This window comes from Elgaria multicarinata, chromosome 5 (genome assembly GCF_023053635.1).
Source record: "Elgaria multicarinata webbii isolate HBS135686 ecotype San Diego chromosome 5, rElgMul1.1.pri, whole genome shotgun sequence".
Classification (NCBI taxonomy): Eukaryota; Metazoa; Chordata; class Lepidosauria; order Squamata; family Anguidae; genus Elgaria; species Elgaria multicarinata.
The window spans coordinates 133,003,977-133,023,513 of NC_086175.1; the positions used below are offsets into that span (position 1 = coordinate 133,003,977).

The following is a 19,537-nucleotide window of genomic DNA, read 5'->3' on the forward strand; positions in this document are numbered from 1 at the left end:
AGTTAAAGCTGCAAGAGCTACACTAGAGTGACCAGATTTAAAAGAGGGCAGGGCTTGTGCAGCTTTAACGGTTGTGATGAAGAGGGCATTTCACCAGGTGCTGCATGCATAACAATGACACCTGCTGAAATTCCCTTTTCAATACAACTGTTAAAGATACAGGAGCCTGGTCCTCCTTTTCATAGGGTCACCCTAGGGGAAGGGTTAAATCACTCCTCCCCATATGCTGTGCCACACCTCAAAATTGCTCCACCTCTGCTCTTGCTTGTATATTTATTTTTTTAAAAAAAGAAAAACAGACACGTTTCGTAATTATGTGTTTAGCGTCACATCTGTGTTTCGGCCCTCTCGGGCACAGCTGGCTGGAGCACTGAACGGGCGTGCGCCACACCGCAGCATTTTCTTGCCGGTCTCACTTGTGGAAAAGAAAGCAAACGCAAAAGCAAATAGTTCTGATCGCAACCAGATCATGCCAGTGGAGGCTGGTGGCTGCGGTGCCAGTGGGGCAGTGAATCCGCTCCAGGTTTCAGTGAGAACCAGTCAGGTCTCTGCAGGAACCTTCCTTGGGGGTGGGCACACCTTTAGCTCCTTTAGTGTTACGACTAAAACCTGGAGCGGATTCGCCACCCCACTGACTTTGGAACTGCCGGACTCCTCTGCATCATGCCGTAATGCAGGGGTGTTGAACCTCAGGCCCGTGGGCCAATTCCGGCCCTCTGAGACCCAATCCAGAACTCTGGGGCTACCCAGATGGCCACGCCCTTTACTCCTGACTATGGATTGGTGGCTTCCCTGCTTTTGTGCAGTTCCCCCCCCCCCCCATTCTAAAAGCTTCTCCTAAGACTTGGTTACTGGCTGTGAGAGCTTGAAGCTACGATAAGCTAGTATTTTTTGGTCCCACCCCTTTGCCTTTGGCCATGCCCACCCCTGGTCTGCGGCCCTCAGGAGCGTCTCCAAACTGGAGCCCAGTCGTGGGTTCCCCACCTCTGCTGCAATGTCACTGGTCCTTTTCCAGCCGACCCAGTACCAGCTGCCTCACCTCTACTGCTCGTATGAGACCAACAGGGACCCATTCCTCATCCTGCAGCCGCTGAAAAGGGAAATTGTCCACCGGCAGCCCTACGTGGCCCTCTGCCACGACTTCGTCAGCGATTCCGAAGCTGAGAAGATCAAGGCGCTCGCCGCTCCTTGGGTAAGCAGCAGGGCAGGTGGAATGGATTGAGGGGTGGGTGGGTGGCTCACCTGTTGGGAGCTTCTCCTGAGTCAAAGGCTGAGTCACCTGAGCACGGCTGTGGCTACAGAACCAGCATCTGTTGAACGGCTACTAAAGAACCCAATTCAAGCTTGGAAGCCCAGCTGATGAGGGCTTGGGGAACCTCCTTCTTCCATGGACAATCATTGCCCCCCCTTTTGTGTCTTCAGTCATAAATAGGACAGGGTCCACACAGGGTCAATGGGATCGCCCAAGAGCAGTGGCACGGCAAGGGCTTTATTTATTCATTATGTTTATATCCTGCCTTTTATCCTCCAAGGAACCCAAGGTGGCGTACATAATCCTCCTCCTCTCCATTTTATTCTCACAACAACCCTGTGACGTAGGCTGGGCTGAGAGTCTGTGACTGGCCCAAAGTCACCCAGTGGATTTCCAGGGCTGAGAGGGGGGACTAGAACCCGGACCTCCCAACTCCTAGTCCAATACTTTAGCCACTACACCACACAGATTCTCTTCCTCTTCCTCCTCCTCCTCCTCCTTCTTTTCTTCTTCTTCTTCTTCCTCCTCCTCCTCCTCCTTTTCTTCTACTTCTTCTTCCTCCTCCTCCTTGTTTTCTTCTTCTTCCACCTCCTCCTCCTCCTCCTTTTCTTCTTCTTCCGCCTCCTCCTCCTCCTTCTTTTCTTCTTCTTCCTCCTCCTCCTCCTCCTTCTTTTCTTCTTCTTCCGCCTCCTCCTCCTTCTTTTCTTCCTCCTCCTCCTCCTCCTCCTCCTCCTCCTCCATTTCTTCTTCTTCCGCCTCCTCCTCCTCCTTCTTTTCTTCTTCTTCTGCCTCCGCCTCCTCCTTCTTTTCTTCTTCTTCTGCCTCCTCCTCCTCCTCCTCCTTCTTTTCTTCTTCTTCCTCCTCCTCCTTCTTCTACTTCTTCTTCCTCCTCCTTCTTTTCTTCTTCTTCCACCTCCTCCTCCTTCTTCTTTTCTCCTCCTCCTCCTCCTCGTTTTCTTCTTCTTCCGCCTCCTACTCCTCCTCCTTTTCTTCTTCTTCCTCCTCCTCCTCCTTCTTTTCTTCTTCTTCCTCCTCCTCCTTCTTCTTCTTCTTCCGCCTCTTCCTCCTCCTCCTTCTTCTTCTTCCACCTCCTCCTCCTCCTTCTTTTCTTCTTCTTCCTCCTCCTCCTCCTTCTTCTTCTTCTTCCGCCTCTTCCTCCTCCTTCTTCTTCTTCTTCCGCCTCCTCCTCCTCCTTCTCTTCTTCTTCTTCTTCTTCTTCTTCTTCTTCTTCTTCTTCTTCTTCTTCTTCTTCTTCTTCTTCCTTCTCCTTCTCCTCCTCCTCCTCCTCCTCCTCCTCCTCCTCCTTTTCTTCTTCTTCTGCCTCCTCCTCCTCCTTCTTTTCTTCTGCTTCTGCCTCCTCCTCCTCCTTCTTTTCTTCTTCCTCCTCCTCCTCCTTCTTTTCTTCTTCTTCCGCCTCCTCCTCCTCCTTCTTTTCTTCTTCTTCCTCCTCCTCCTCCTCCTTCTCTTCTTCTTCTTCTTCTTCTTCTTCTTCTTCTTCTTCTTCCTCCTCCTCCTCCTCCTCCTCCTCCTCCTCCTCCTCCTCCTCCTTTTCTTCTTCTTCCGCCTCCTCCTCCTCCTCCTCCTCCTCCTTCTCTTCTTCTTCTTCTTCTTCTTCTTCTTCTTCTTCTTCCTCCTCCTCCTCCTCCTCCTCCTCCTCCTCCTTTTCTTCTTCTTCCGCCTCCTCCTCCTCCTTCTTTTCTTCTTCTTCCGCCTCCTCCTCCTCCTTTTCTTCTTGTTCTTCTTCTTCTTCTTCTTCCTCCTCCTCCTTTTCTTCTTGTTCTTCCTCCTCCTCCTCCTCCTCCTCTTCTTCTTCTCCTAGGATGATCATATGAAAAGGAGGACGGGGCTCCTGTATCTTTAACAATTGTGTTGAAAAGGGAATTTCAGCACGTGTCATTTGTATATATGGAGAACCTGGTGAAATTCCCTCTTCATCACAACAGTTGAAGCTGCAGGTGCCCTGCCCTCTTTTAAATCTGGTCACTCTAGTATAGCTCCTGCAGCTTTAACTGCTGTGATGAAGAAGGACTTTCACCAGGTTCTCCATATTTACAAATGACACCAGCTGAAATTCCCTTTTCTATGCAACTGTTAAAGATACGGGAGCCCTGTCCTCCTTTTCATAGGGTCACCCTAGCTTCTCCTTCTCTTTCTCCTCCTTAGAATCATAGAATAGCAGAGTTGGAAGGGGCCTACAAGGCCATCCAGTCCAACCCCCTGCTCAATGCAGAAATCCTCTCTAAACATCCCTGGCAGATGGTTGTCCAGCTGCCTCTTGAAGGCCTCTAGGGTGGGAGAGCCCACAACCTCCCTAGGTAGCTGATTCCGTTGTCTTTCTCAAAAAAAAAAAAAAAAAAAAAGACTCAAGGCATCTTATAACCAAGATTTAAACACACAGAAATTTAAAGCAGCTACAGAGTTGATGAATCAACTAAATGGTTTAGATTGGAATTACGTTTAAAAGTTGCTGCCTACGAACAGGACTGAGGAGCGGGAGATCACTTTGTCTCCAGGCCCTCCGCCCTCAGCTGAAACAACGTGTTCTCCAAGCCACGCCTGCCCCTGCCCGGTTGCCTCAGTAACCATGCAAGATGACCATGTGGAGGTAATTAACTTAATCCACTGCACAGACAGGACCTGAATTCTGCGGTTCTACTTCGAGCCAGGCTGCTCTTGGCTGTCACTCGCTCACCACTGCCTCCGCAGTGTGGCATCTCTCGGCCGATTGTGTCATGGGTGGGTGTGGTCTCTCCAGGACGCTGTTAAGCATTTCCATGGAGTGGGTGGCTCAGAAGAGCACGTGTGGAGCAGAGCTTTCCAAACTTTCCTGTCGGTGACACACTTTTTAGACATGCATCATTTCGCGACACAGTAATTCAGTTTTACTAGCAAACCGGAGGTTAAACTAACCCCTTATAAGAGATACGGACACATACATAAATTGTAATAACGAAATGTAGGGGGACACAACATATCTCGTGAAAACCTTTCATTTATATTTTTTAAAATATATGATTTTCAAGATAATCACATACATTTCCAAGACTTTTATTTACTTATTTCACATTGAACCAATTTTGTTGAGCGGCGATCGAGCGGCGGCTGAGACGGTGTTCTATCAAAAAACTGGACCCACGGAGTTTCTCGAATGTGTCACTTCCGGTGCAGCCGCGTCACCGGAAGTGACGCGGAATCAGCTGTTTCGACCCGATTAGGCATACTGCGCATGCGCAGTACCTGTATGATCCCTCGACCGCGGTGTGCATGCACGGATACGACGGAAGGGGAATATACTAGTGCACCATACTAATCGGCACCTTTGCTGCGGAAAAATGCAGGCAAGTTGGTGTTGCTTATTTCACATAGTCTCAGAGGTTTCTCGTTACGTTCGCGTGACACACCTACACTCAGCAGCTAACACACTAATGTGTCGCGACACACAGTTTGGAAAACTCTGGTGTGGAGGGTTTTAAAGCCAAAGACACGCAATAGTTTCCGAAGGGAGCTGAAAGTTTGCAGTGCAGTTTTGCTTTCTGTCTGTCCCGCAATCCGACAGTGACTATTGCCTATTATCCAACAGGTATTGCAGGTTTTTTGAAACAATACGAAACCTGCAAAGCCTGTTTGTCCAGATTTTAAATTCAAATACAAAACTCAGCAATACGCCAGAAGTCAAAGGTTTGCTTACTTGTAAGACACAACCTTGTTCATATCAGTCGGTGGTGCAGTCAGAACCAGTCAGCTCCTTTAGAGTTGTAACTAGTTCTCTCTGAAACCCACCGCTCCACTAACATTGGAGCCACCAGCTTACACTGGCCCATCTTCTGGGCTGGGCACCACAATTCATGAAGGACGCAGACAAGCTGGAGCGTGTTCAGAGGAGGGCAACCTCCTCTCTCATCTCACACTATTGCCCCGCTCGTGCTCTTCGCTCCTCTGATGCTATGTTTCTCGCCTGCCCAAGGGCCTCTACTTCCCTTGCTCGGCTTCGTCCATTTTCTTCCGCTGCCCCTTACGTCTGGAACGCTCTTCCAGAACATTTGAGAACTACAACTTCAATCACAGCTTTTAAAGCTCAACTAAAAACTTTTCTTTTTCCTAAAGCTTTTAAAACTTGATGTTGTGCAGACCTTAAACTGTTAGTTTTACCCTACCCTACCCTGTGCCTGTTTGTCTTCTCTTCCCCTCCTTATTGTTTTACTATGATTTTATTTGATTGTAAGCCTATGCGGCAGAGTCTTGCTATTTACTGTTTTACTCTGTACAGCACCATGTACATTGATGGTGCTATATAAATAAATAAATAAATAAATAATAATAATAATAATAATAATAATAATAAAGGATGATCAGGGGTCTGGAAACAAAGCCCTATGAGGTGAGACTGAAAGAACTGGGCAGGTTTAGTCTGGAGAAGAGAAGATTGAGGGGAGACATGATAGCACTCTTCAAATCCTTGAAAGGTTGTCACACAGAGGAGGTCCAGGATCTCTTCTCGATCTTCCCAGAGTGCAGGACACGGAATAACGGGCTCAAGTTAAAGGAAGCCAGGTTTCGGCTGGACATCAGGAAAAACTTCCTGACGGTTAGAGCAGTACGACCATGGAACCAGTTCCCTAGGGAGGTTGTGGGCTCTCCCACACTAGAGGCCTTCAAGAGGCAGCTGGACAACCCTCTGTCAGGGATGCTTTAGGGTGGATTCCTGCATTGAGCAGGGGGTTGGACTCGATGGCCTTCTAGGTCCCTTCTAACTCTGCTATTCTATGATTCTATGATCTCTTCTCTGCTACTACCTCACTTTTTTCTTAGTGTCTCTCTGTTTCCCTCCAGTTGCAGAGATCAGTGGTCGCCTCTGGGGAAAAGCAACAGAAAGCTGACTACCGGATAAGCAAGAGGTAATTGCTAAACACACACACACACACACCTGTACCTGCTAGGGGAACTAAGGTATGCCATCCCTGGCTGCAGGCACAGATGTGCAAGGAGCTGGCCCATATGAAACTCTTCTTCTGTTGCAAAGTGACATATGACTACAGTGCTCCCAGTTCAGGCCCAGAACCTGGGCAGAACCAACTTCATCTGCCTTGGAAACAATGTCAGATGCTTATTCAGTATCACTTGTGTGCCTTTAACCAACAGGTGCATGATAATGGGCTGCATTAATAGAAGTATAGCTTCCAAATCGCACGAGGTACTGGTTCCCCTCTATTAGGTCCTGGTTAAGCCTCATCTTGAGTATTGTGTGCAGTTCTGGGCTCCACAATTCAAGAAGGACGCAGACAAGCTGCAGCGTGTTCAGAGGAGGGCAATGAGGATGATCAGGGGTCTGGAAACAAAGCCCTATGAAGAGAGACTGAAAGAACTGGGAATGTTTAGCCTGGAGAAGAGAAGATTGAGGGGAGACATGAGAGCAGTCTTCAAATACTTAAAAGGTTGTCACACAGAGGAGGGCCAGGATCTCTTCTCGATCCTCCCAGAGTGCAGGACACGGAAGAACGGGCTCAAGTTAAAGGAAGCCAGATTCCAGCTGGACATCAGGAAAAACTTCCTGACTGTTAGAGGAGTACGACAATGGAACCAATTACCTAGGGAGGTTGTGGGCTCTCCCACACTGGAGGCCTTCAAGGGGCAGCTGGACAACCACCTGACCTGGATCAGACCGAGGGCCCATCTAGTCCAACACTCTGTTCACACAGTGGCCAACCAGGGACCTCCAAGCAGGACACGGTGAAACAGCAGCCTCCCACCCATGTTCCCCAGCAACTGGTGCATAGAGGCTTACTGCCTCTGATACTGGGGGTGGGGAGACCCACCCCTGCCCACCTACCGCACGCAGGTAGAATTCTACACCAGCGATCTTTTGCAGGAATGTATCACAGTCATCACTATCGGGGCATATGACGTTCACCTGCTCCTGCGGTGATCTCGGCTCCGCCTCTCAGTTTTCCCGGAATATCCCTGACTGCTTTTGTCACACTTTTTCCGGTTCTCTCACTTCATCTCTGAAGAACATGTGCGGTGTAAATCCCACCCCACCCGCCCCCTTTGCAAGGTTGTAGCTGTTCACTGCCAGTTCTGGGCTCAGCGAACAGCCAATCCCCTGTGAGGGGCGTGTGCATGGGTATCGGTTTGTTTTACCGCCGATTGTATATATGTACACAAAAATCTCTGCGTAAGAGCGCATATTCGCTCTTGCGCAGCCCTCACGAGTCATTAAAAAACCCTACCCTCTGTCCCGTAGCCATCTGCCTCGCCTCGCCCACTTCTACCGATACACATGTGTGGAAGTGCCGTCACAGGGCACACGCGCTCCCACAACGGCGCTCCTTTACTTTTGGTAAAATCAGTCGCGTGCGCGCCCCCGTGAGTGGCGATCACGGCAGCGAAGAACATCTGGGAGCATTCCTCTTCCGTAGCCAAAGGCCTGCAGATGTAGTTTAGCCCACAATCCTGGGAGATCTACAAAACTCTCTGCTTAAGGGCCAATTTAAACGCTTTCGTTCCTAACGCTGAAAAGCCATTTGATATCTTGGGGCCCCACAGAGGGAGCATATTATCCAGGGTGGGGGGATAGGAATCAGATAGGTTTGGATTTCTCCACGGATCGTCTTTGCCCAGGTTGCGTGAATTCTGCGGACTTGCGGGCTGTTTTTTTTTTTTTAAAAAAAACTTTCCAGAATTTTATGCAAATTTAGTTAAAGAAAACTACGTAAAATGCGAAAACACCAGCCGAAAATGTGCTTTCTCTGCCATCGTCTCAGGCATGAAAATACACATGCAGTGGGGGGTTGTGCATGAGGATGGACATACTGGGGGTTGTAGGAATTTTTTCTTTTCCAAACATGCATAGGATTGTGCCCTTCGTCTGCATTTAAACAAGCAAGGTAGAGGTGGAAGGTTGACAATGCAGCGTCCCCTTGCCCTTCTGGAGAGTAAATCTCACCCCCCTCTCTACGTTGTCAAAGGGCAAAATTTATAGCCAACAGCTGGATTTACCATTTCCCTCCTAAAAGTCTCCCATTAACGAGGCCATGAAAACGGAGGGAGATCTGGAATTCTCTCACAAAGGGAAAGAGTATAGAATTGCTATGGTTGCACAGCGGCCCCCTCCAAATGTTTTGCTAGATGATCTCATTGCTGGGTTTTGTAATCTCCAAACCAGAGTTTACCACTGGAATTGTGCTCTCTGATTTTTGAACAGCGGGATGAGTCAGCTATTAACCCTTGCCTCACGCCTGGCCTTTGGAAGGAAGGAGCGGTGCCTTAACATGCCAGATGTCAAATTAATAGAGCGCTCTGCAAATTATGCAGTGGAGGCTGGTGGCTCATAGAATCATAGAATAGCAGAGTTGGAAGGGGTCTACAAGGCCATCGAGTCCAACCCCCTGCTCAATGCAGGAATCCACCCTAAAGCATCCCTGACAGATGGTTGTCCAGCTGCATCTTGAAGGCCTCTAGTGTGGGAGAGCCCACGACCTCCCTAGGTAACTGGTTCCATTGTCGTACTGCTCTAACAGTCAGGAAGTTTTTCCTGATGTCCAGGTGGAATCTGCCTTCCTTTAACTTGAGCCCGTTATTCCGTGTCCTGCACTCTGGGAGGATCGAGAAGAGATCCTGGCCCACCTCTGTGTGACAACCTTTCAAGTATTTGAAGAGTGCTATCATGTCTCCCCTCCATCTTCTCTTCTCCAGGCTAAACATGCCCAGTTGTTTCAGGCTCCGATATCAGTGGGGCAGTGAATCCGCTCCAGGTTTCAGTCAGAACTCTTAAAGAAGTGATCCAAGGTGCTTCGATTCCTTTAAAGTTCTGACCGAAACCTGGAGCGAATTCACCGCCCCACTGACTTCGGAGCCACCAGCTATGGAATTTGAAGCCAATTAATAATCTGCTTTGGAACAGCATGTTATGCAGGAATTCTATGATTGCATCTCCTTATTTATTTCCAGCATTTTTTACCCTGCTGTTCATCTGAAAAAAGCTCCTGGAGCAGCTTAAAAAAGCTTAGTAATGACACAGTCCCTGCCGTCAGTTTTATAATCTAAAAGACGTGACACACAAGGAAAAGGGCTGGGAAGGACGAGGGGGTGGGGAAGCAGGGAGTTCCAAAGAAAGGGGGCCACCACACTGAAGGCTCTTCTCTGGGTGGACGCCAAGTCAGGCCATAGGTCCATATGGAACCATTGGGAGCACGACTCTTGCCATGATGTTCTTCTCAGGAGGCAGGTAGTGCAGCCTCCCAATGGCCTTTGGTTTATCTGGTTGCATCTCTTGCCAGAACAGGTCTGATTTGGATCATCAGGACTGATCTGGACCAGGGACACAATGCTGTGCCTCTTTCATTTTAGAAGAAGATACGATTTGGGGGGGAGGAACTTCCCACAAGAACATAACCCTGCTGGATCAGACTGAGGGTCCATCTAGTCCAGCACTCTGTTCACACAGTGGCCAGCCAGCTGTTGACCAGGGACCCACAAGCAGGACGTGAGTGCAACAGCACCCTCCCACCCATGTTCCCCAGCAACTGGTGCACACAGGCTTACTGCCTCGGATTCTGGAGATAGCACACAACCATCAGGGCTAGTAGCTGTGGATAGCCTTCACCTCCAGGAATTTATCCAACCCCCTTTTAAAGCCATCCAGATTGGTGGCCATCACTGCATCTCGTGGCAGTGAGTTCCATAGTTTAACTCTGCGCTGTGTGAAGAAGTATTTCCTTTTGTTTGTCCTGGATCTCCCACCAATCAGCTTCATGGGATGGCCCCACTGGGTTCTAGTATTTTGAGAGAGGGAGAAAAATGTGTCCCTCTCCACATTCTCCACCCTAGGAATAATTTTGTACACCTCCATCACGTCTCCCCTTAGACTCCTTTTCTCCAAAGTCAACAATCCCAGCTGTTATAACCTTCCCTTATAAGGGAGACGCTCCAGTCCCTTGATCATTTGAGTTGCCCTTTTCTGCACTTTTTACAGCCAATGTACACCAATTGCTGGGGAACATGGGTGGGAGGGTGCTGTTGCACCATGTCCTGCTTGTTCATCCCTGGCCAATGGCTGGTTGGCCCCTGTGTGGACAGAGTGCTGGACTAGATGGACCCTCGGTCTGATCCAGCAGGGCTCTTCTAATGTTCTTATTCTTGGACATCCTTCTGATTTGCTTCATGTATTTCAGTGCCTGGTTGAAAGACAACTTGGATCCAGTTATTGTGGGTTTAGATCGACGGATCGGGGCCCTGACCGGCCTGAACGTCCAGCCCCCTTACGCAGAATACCTACAGGTGGTAAACTATGGATTAGGCGGTCACTACGAGCCCCATTTTGACCATGCTACTGTGAGTAAACCTGTTGCAAAGCCTTAGTAGGGCACAAAAACGGCATGAAATCATCAGAAACACCAAAATCTACATTTTGTCACTGACATTCATGAGTGTCTTTCCAGCAATTTGACGTTTATTTAAAGCAGGTATATCTTACCTCTCCTGTCACAAGCACCATCCTAGGCCCTGTCTACACTGTAAAATTAAATCCGTTTTAAATCAATGTAACGTAGGGTGACCCTATGAAAAGGAGGACTGGGCTCCTGTATCTTTAACAGTTGCATAGAAAAGGGAATTTTAGGAGGGGTCGTTTGCATATATGGAGAACCTGGTGAAATTCCCTCTTCAGTACAACTGTTAAAGCTGCAGGAGCTATACTAGAGTGACCAGATTTAAAAGAGGGCAGGTCACCTGCAGCTTTAACTGTTGTGACAAAGAGGAAATTACACCAGGTTCTCCATATATACAAATGAGTCCTGCTGAAATTCCCTTTTCAATACATCTGTTAAAGACACAGGAGACCTGTCCTCCTTTTTATATGGTCACCCTATGTAACGTAACAGCTTCCCTTGCAAAGAACTGTGGGAATTGTAGTTGCGTGAGGGTATTAGTCCCAGCTCCTGAACTGGGTATTAGTCCCAGCTCCTGAACTGGGTATTAGTCTCAGCTCCTGAACTTAGTCCCAGCTCCTGGGACTAAGCATTTGATTAGAATCAAATGCTTGCAAATAGTAGGGTGACCATATGAAAAGGAGGACAGGGCTCCTGTATCTTTAACAGTTGCATTGAAAAGGAAATTTCAGCAGGTGTCATTTGTATATATGGGGAACCTGGGGAAATTTCCTCTTCATCACAACAGTTAAAGCTGCAGGAGCCCTGCCCTCTTTTAAAACTGGTCATTCTAGTATAGCTCCTGCAACTTTAACTGTGGTGATGAAGAGGTAATTTCACCAGGTTCCCCACATATACAAATGACACCTGCTGAAATTCCCTTTTCAATACAACTGTTAAAGATACAGGAGCCCGGTCCTCCTTTTCATATGGTCACCCTAGGTTATGTTCAAGAACTGGTATGCAAGGAACAAGGGCAGAAGTACAACAATTGCTTCCAACACCACTCAGGTGCTCTGGCATGTCTTATATTGGGATGGTGGTGATTAGGAATTGCTGTCAGCTGCATTGGCCTGCAGCTGGCTACAGCCTGTTCCTGTGAAGGGCCGCACCCCACACACTCCCAGGCTCAGCTGATCGTCCTTCCTGCTCTATTGTCTGCAAACCACCCAGAGAGCTTCAGCTATGGGGCGGTACATAAATGTAATAAAATAAATAAAATATCCCAAGCTGAGGGACAACACTATGCATGTAGGGGCTGCAGAACAGCAGTGGTGTGATGGAGGCAGCATTCATGGGGTTAGGGTTAGTCCCAGCAATGTTTGATTAGCAGGGACACTGACGTCACCTGACACACTCCTCAGAACACCAGCAACAAGTGCAGAGTTCTTAAAATTGGAACACAATGTAAATGCTTTAATACCATTTAATACTATAGATATTTTTAACTTTTGCATACTTCAGTTTATACATTTTAATTGTATATGCTGTAATTTTGTAAAAAACATCTTGGGTCTCAGTACTGTGAACAAGGCGGGATACGAATAATAATAATAATAATAATAATAAGAAGAAGAAGAAGAAGAAGAAGAAGAAGAAGAAGAAGAAGAAGAAGAGGATGTTGATGAGCTGTAGAGACATGCTTATGAATGCCATCATGCCTCCAGCTGAAAAGCGTCGAAGGAAATTTCCAGTAAGTTTCTTGCTTAATTGGGTAATATCTCCAAAGGTAACTTGGCTGAGACTCATAAATTCATGTCACCCTTGAATAATCATGTCACCCTTGAATAATGCAACCACCAGATGTACCATGAATAAACAATGCTGTCCTTTTGATGCAGTCGAGAAAAAGTCCCCTCTACAGGATGAAATCCGGGAACCGAATAGCCACGCTGATGATCTACGTGAGTTCCCCTCCCCCTGTCCCTCTGCCACTGGGATGGATTTGGTCCTTGGACTTGTTTCTTTTGCAAGAGATGGTTGCGGGAGGTATTCTAGAACATGCTGTGAATTTGTGCAGCAAATTGTCCCTTTCCCCCCATTGGTAAGGCTAAGTTACGTTGTGCAAATATCAGTTTGTGTTAGCGCAACATCATTAGCGCTAGCGTGTGCCACAGTTCCAAACTTCCCCGTGGGCTGAACGTGAAGCCCAACAATCAAGGGCTTGGAGCTGCCCTGCATTTCTTCCTTGCCCTTCATGGTGACCAGCAAATGCAAAACAAAGACAAGAAATATATGCAAATATTTGCATAATGTATGCACTTTGCAGAATTCCTCTTTTCCTGGTTCCCTGGGTGCAGAATTTAAAATGTAATCCTTGTTTTTAGCGCAGAGACTATTAAACACAGTGCCCTGTCCCAATGGCCACTAATACACATTGCCCTCTGTGTGTTTGTTTGTTTGATCCAGCTGAGTTCGGTAGAAGCTGGAGGGTCCACTGCTTTCATCTATGCAAACCTCAGCATACCTGCCGTCAAGGTGAGGTGTTTTTCCTCCCCACTAGCTATTCTTCTTCTTCATCATCATCACTTATTGGGCGTGTTCAGAAGACACCTTAAACCCTGCTGGTTAAGGCTTTTGGTTAAGTAGCAGGGTTTAAGGTGTCTTGTGCGATGCGTTTTTATAGAATCATAGAATAGCAGAGTTGGAAGGGGCCTACAAGGCCATCAAGTCCAACCCCCTGCTCAGTGCAGGAATCCACCCTAAAGCATCCCTGACAGGTGGTTGTCCAGCTGCCTCTTGAAGGCCTCTAGTGTGGGAGAGCCCACCACCTCCCTAGGTAACCTCCCTAGGTAAGATCCTGTCCACGGAGAAACAGCCCAGGTTATAGGTTCTGTCAGGGATGCTTTAGGGTGGATTCCTGCATTGAGCAGGGGGTTGGACTCGATGGCCTCGTAGGCCCCTTCCAGCTCTGCTATTCTATGATTCTGTGATTAACGTTCCTGGTCTCTGCTTTGTTTCCTTTAAAGAATGCAGCTCTCTTTTGGTGGAACCTGCACAGGAACGGGGATCCGGATGAAGACACCCTCCACGCCGGGTGCCCAGTGCTTGCAGGAGACAAATGGGGTAAGGAGGAGGAAGAGGACGTGGCCACAGGGCCGGCGTGCCATACTGAAGCCAAACCCCGCCCCCCGCGCCCACTCCAGGCGTCGAAGCCAGGACGCTGGGGTTGGGGGACGAGGCGGAGGCTTCGAAGCGGCGTGCCCGTAAGCGGCTTCCGGGCGCGTCGTTCTGAAGCCGCCCCCAACCCCAGCATCCTGGCTTTGAAGCCAGGAGCGGCTTCCAGCTGGCGCTGACTTCAAAGCCAGGATGCTGGGGTTGGGGGGGGGGGCGGTTTTGGAACAGCGCGCCCGGAAGCCGCTCTAGGAGAGCAGCTTCCGGATGCGCCATTTGGTGCCCTCCTTTGCTTGGCACTCTAGGCTGCCGTCTGAGCTGCCTCTATGGCAGCGCCGGCCCTGCGTGGCCCTGGGGATCTCTGTTCTGAATGCACAAGGAAAACAATCATCACAGGAATGCCAGCAATTTGGTTCCAGTGAGAGCAGGATCCTCAAAAGGCCTTGCTGAGGACTCTGGTCAATTTCATTGCTCTGGCTACAAATGTAGGGAAGTGAAATTGACATGGGTGTGCTTTTTGAAAAACATGCAGGGGAGTTTCCATCTTCCCTTCAAAACAACAAGGAGGCAAGAGAAGGCCCATGCAGAAGCATTGCTATTCTTGTGTATGTGGTGGGAGGGAAGGGGGCTGTCAGTAATTTCCACTTTTTAAGGTACATTTTAAAAGCCAATTAAATGGTTGGGGAACATTCAGTCTCAACCCATTTTTTATTTTATTTAAAAATTATAATTTTTTCAAAAGATACAAATAATGCTGTGGAGACCAATCAGTCCACGCAGATCTCAAGATCGCAACGGAAACATGACTTTGGGACGGGGTGGGGTGCTCTCACGTCATCTGGAAGAACCGTGTCTGAATTCCTTGCAACAACTGAATACAGCAGCACAGTTCTGGAGCTCAAATCGACAGACAGGAAAGGTCCGTAGAGAGGCTGCCAGCTCTTGGTTTTTGAGGGCCCATGGGCAAGGCATGCCCTCGCCTCCTTCATAGAATCATAGACTAGTATTTTATTTTATTTATTTATTTATTGCACGTATATACCACTCCCATAGCCAGGGCTCTCTGGGCGGTTTACAGAAATTCCAAAATTAAGATTAAAATGAGTATACAAAACTTAAAATTTCTAAAACACAGAACATACACACATAAAGCATTAAAAGCTGTTAAAAACTAAACATGTGGGTGATTAAGATGTGCCGCCATATGCCTGGGCAAAGAGGAAAGTCTTAACCTGGCGCCGGAAAGAGAGCAGCGTTGGTGCCAGGCGAGCCTCGTCAGGGAGATCATTCCACAGTCTGGGGGCCACCACTGAAAAGCCCCTGTCTGGAAGGGGGCCTATAAGGCCATCAAGTCACCTCCTTCAGTGACTCTACTTTCTCACTGCCGTGGCCACCAGCTGCTCTTCCTCCTCCTCCTCTTCCTCCTCCTTGCTCCTCCTTGCTTGCTTGACAGGCAGAGAGTCAAGGAGCCAACAGGCCGTGGCGTCTCCTGCTCCTCCTTCTCACCACTTCCATTGTCTGGACCAGAGCTTGTCTGGACCAAGAGAACAAGCAGGCTGCAAGGGTGAAGAGGGGGGTAGAGTTTGGAAGCTTTTGCCAGGGGGACCCTGCTGGGTGTGTGGGCCCTCAGCCAGGGCCAGTGCCAGACTATTTTGCGCCCTAGGCAGGTGAGCTACTTTCACCCACCCACCCCCACCCCAGCGTACCTGGGCGCGGGGTGCCATCTCGCCCGCCCAGCCAAAGCGAAGCTGGGACGCTGGGGCGGGGGGGCCAGCTTCGGAGCGGCGCGCCCGGCCGGAAGCCGTTCTGGGAGAGCAACTTCCAGGCACGCCATTCCGAAACCGCCCCCCCCCCCCTCCCCTACTCCAGCGTTCTGGCTTTGCTTCGGCGCCCACCCAGCTGAAGCGAAGCCAGGTCGCTGGAGTGGGGCGGGTGTGGCTTTGCTTCGGCTGGGTGGGCGTCCAGCCAAAGCGAAGCCAGGACGCTGGGGGGGGGGGTGCAGGCGGCTTCAGAACAGCATGCCCTGAAGCTGCCCTCTCAGAGCCACTGTGGGAGAGCGGCTTCCGGGTGCAGCGTTCGGCGCCCCCCCTTACCTTGGCGCTCTAGGCGGCCACCTGAGTGGCCTCTATGGTAGCACCGGCCCTGCCCTCAGCAGGCGCCCAGCCATGCCTACCCATGAGGCTAGCCCAGCCTTCCTCAACCTGGGGTGCTCCAGATGTGTTGGACTACAACTCCCAGAATGCCCCAGCCAGCTCTGCTGGCTGGGGCATTCTGGGAGATGCAGTCCCAACACATCTGGAGCGCTCCAGGTTGTGGAAGGCTGCGCTAGCCTCATGGTTTCAACAGTGTGGATTTCCTGCGATCTACAACCAGGCCAGGTTGATAGCCTTATAGGCCCCCTTCCAGACAGGGCCTTTTCAGTGGTGGCCCCCAGACTGTGGAATGATCTCTCTGACGAGGCTCGCCTGCCAACTGCCTGTGTTTCAACATCAGGGTTGCCAACTCCTTTTGTTGCCGAGGCTCTTGGACACTTCGCAGCAGCACGACAGAGGAGTACAATTTGTCCACAAGATGTGAATGTAGTGGCAACCCCCCTCCCCTCCCCCCCCAATTTTCACATCACTTGTGTTAAGGAGCCATTGAGTTGCTCTCTCACGTAGCCCATTTCGCCCTCCTCTCTCCACAGTGGCCAACAAGTGGTTTCACGAACACGGGCAGGAGTTCCGGAGACCGTGCGGCACCAATCCAGCAGACTAGCGGTCCTGGGTGCTCTGTGGGGTTCAGGAGGGACCCCGAAGGAAGCGGCGTGATGCAGCTGGCGGGAGAAGAGAGTCTGTAAAAAGTGCTTCCTCCCATCCGGATGCAGCCGGGTCTGCAAAGACACCTGGGGCGGTTGAGCCAGAGCCAGATCACACCTTGGCCGGGCGCCCTCGGTCATTTATTTAGTCTGCGGACTGTCAGGTGTGAGAAAGGGAATTCAGCGATCTGCAGAGCAGGCGAGAAAGGAGCGACTGGGTATCCCGGCAAATATAATAAGCCTCTCTTCTCCCATGTATGGCTCCAGAGGGGCACTCAGGGGTGGGTGGTTATAGAGGTGGCCGTTGCCAGAGAGTGACGCCTTCTGAGCCGTTTTGATGTCACAGAATCTTCACAAACATTCTGCGGATGGGGGAAATAAAAGGGCACTGAAATCGGCACGGCAGCTGCAAGGGAAGCGTCAAGTTGCTTCGGCTGAGGGAGAAAAGACCCTCCCAGGACCTAAGCAGGGGGAGGGGCGACACGGTTGAGGGAGTGAGAAAGTCTTGAGAGGTGGGGCAGCCAAGGCCTGGGGGGAGAAGGAAGCTGGGGGGGGCAAGGAGGGTGAGTTGGAGGAGCCTCTCCCAGGGCCTAGGGACAAGCAGGGCCGTGTGTTTGGAGGGGGCTTGTCAGGCAAGCACATGCGGGGCGCACCCTAGAAGTGCCTTCTGTGTCCCAGGAGTGCTCTCTGCTGAAGAAAAGGGTGCAATTTCATGTATCGGTTCAAAATAACTTGGGTTGCAGACGGCTACTAATACACTGGCTGGGTTCACACAACACGCTACCCAGACTCAGTGGCTTGAGTGCGGGTTGCTGCTGAACTGGGGGTTGCTCGTTGAACTGTGGGCTGGCATGTTGTCCAAACGCAGGAGATTTCCTGCAGGGTGGCTTGTTTTTCTCGAACAAGCCGCCCCGAGAAGCCACGGTTTGTTGTTGGGTTGCTCAGGGCTGGTGAACAAGCCACACTGCAAGGTTAACAAGCCATCCTGGGGGAAATGTTCTGGGTTCAGGCAACACGCTACCGCCAGGGTTCAACTAGGGTGACCATATGAAAAGGAGGACTCGGCTCCTGTATCTTTAACAGTTGTATTGAAAAGGGAATTTCAGCAGGTGTCATTTGTATGCATGTTGCATCTGGTGAAATTTCCTCTTCATCGCAACAGTTAAAGCTGCAGGAGCTATACTGCAGCTATACTGAGTCCAGATTTAAAAGAGGGCAGGGCACCTACAGCTTTAACTGTTGTGATGAAGAGGAAATTTCACCAGGTTCTCCATATCTACAAATGACACCTGCTGAAATTCCCTTTTCAGTACAACTGTTAAAGGTACAGGAGCCGAGTCCTCCTTTTCATAAGGTCACCCTAGTTCAACAGACAACTGAAAGGCTTGTTGTATCCAAGAAGAGGCAAGGTAAAAGTACAAATATAAATCCTTTATTTAAAGTATGCCTTGCAAGGCCTGCAGCATAGCTGTATGCCTGACTAAGCCCTCTCAAATGCTGTCCCCAACCTCTCCTTATTGATTGCCCAGCCTTCAGCGGGATCTAATCCTTGCTCTCTTAAAGATACAGTACTATACCATCTCCACAGGGCTGTGGCTGGGGGGCTGGATAGGGTGAGCTAGGATGCAAGGGGTGGGGGAGGAAGCCCTGAAAATTGGAAGTAGGTACCTTTCGTGCGTAAAGACTTTCCATCAACGGAAAGCAGATCCCACACATTTGGAAATAAGGTGTGCCCCCATTCTCACCCACCCCCTTTTGAGCTTCTGCTGATTCCCCCCCCCCCCCCATCCTCCTGTAGATGCAATCAAGCGAGCGTTCTTTCTCGGAACTGCTACAAAATCCAGACTGTAACGTTGCGTGTTGGGTGAACAGAGCAAACGTCCGAGAAAAATAAAGGTGTTGTTTAAGAAAAAGGCAGGTGGTTCCTCAGTTCACTGAACACTCCCCCACACACTCCCAACACCCAAACACACGGGCAACCTTTTGAGTGCGGACAGCAGAAAAAACCTGGGCCTTTGAGAAGAAAAGTGCTAGATCAAGTACCCTGACTTTCAAAGGGGTGGGTGGCTTTATGAACCAGGAGATGGTCTTAGAGGATGGCGTTTAGGAGAATATCTCAGTTCGCCTCTTTTCCGGCCTGAATTTTTACTACATCCTGGGTGCTGTAAAAGAGTATTGTCCATTTTGACAAGTTCAGGGGAGGTAGGTGGTTGTAGGATGGTCACGCTGCTAGCTGCCAAATCATAGAATCATAGAATAGCAGAGTTGGAAGGGGCCTACAAGGCCATCGAGTCCAACCCCCTGCTCAATACAGGAATCCACCCTAAAGCATCCCTGACAGACGGTTGTCCAGCTGCCTCTTGAAGGCCTCTAGTGTGGGAGAGCCCACAACCTCCGTAGATTACTGGCTCCATTGTACTGCTCTAACAGTCAGGACTCACCGTTTTTATCTTGAGTCCAACCCCCTGCTCAATGCAGGAATCCACCCTAAAGCATGCCTGACAGACGTTTGTCCACTGCCTCTTGAAGGCCTTGAGCGTGGGAGAGCCCATGACCTCCCTAGGTAACTGGTTCCATTGTCGTACTGCTCTAACTGTCAGGAAGTTTTTCCTGATGTCCAGCCGGAATCTGGCTTCCTTTAACTTGAGCCCGTTCTTCCGTGTCCTGCACTCTGGGAGGATCGAGAAGAGATCCTGGCCCTCCTCTGTGTGACAACCTTTCAAGTGTTTGAAGAGTGCTACCATGTCTCCTCTCAATCTCCTCCTTTCCTTGGACACACACCCCTTCCCCCAACAACCATTCGTTCCCCATTCTAAAATATAGAAATGCCTCTCCTAAGGCAGGCTTGGTTGCTGGCTGGAAGAGCTTTAAATGCTACCATGCACTGGTATTATTATTATTATTATTATTATTATTATTATTATTATTATTATTATTTTCACTACTTTT

The 19,537-nt window shown here is 49.6% G+C and overlaps 1 protein-coding gene across 1 annotated transcript in view; it reads left to right on the forward strand.

The window, feature by feature from the left end:
- P4HA3 (prolyl 4-hydroxylase subunit alpha 3) overlaps positions 1-16,582 on the forward strand; it is a gene marked incomplete at its 5' end in the record, with an annotated part of 34,837 nt that extends 18,255 nt beyond the window's left edge. Inside the window, 7 exons of the mRNA XM_063127277.1 lie at positions 1,016-1,192; positions 6,083-6,147; positions 10,423-10,582; positions 12,519-12,581; positions 13,087-13,155; positions 13,647-13,743; positions 16,478-16,582. Coding sequence (XP_062983347.1) covers positions 1,016-1,192; positions 6,083-6,147; positions 10,423-10,582; positions 12,519-12,581; positions 13,087-13,155; positions 13,647-13,743; positions 16,478-16,548 — 702 coding nt within the window. The remainder of the gene's footprint in view (positions 1-1,015; positions 1,193-6,082; positions 6,148-10,422; positions 10,583-12,518; positions 12,582-13,086; positions 13,156-13,646; positions 13,744-16,477) is intronic.
- Positions 16,583-19,537: the final 2,955 nt, after the last annotated feature.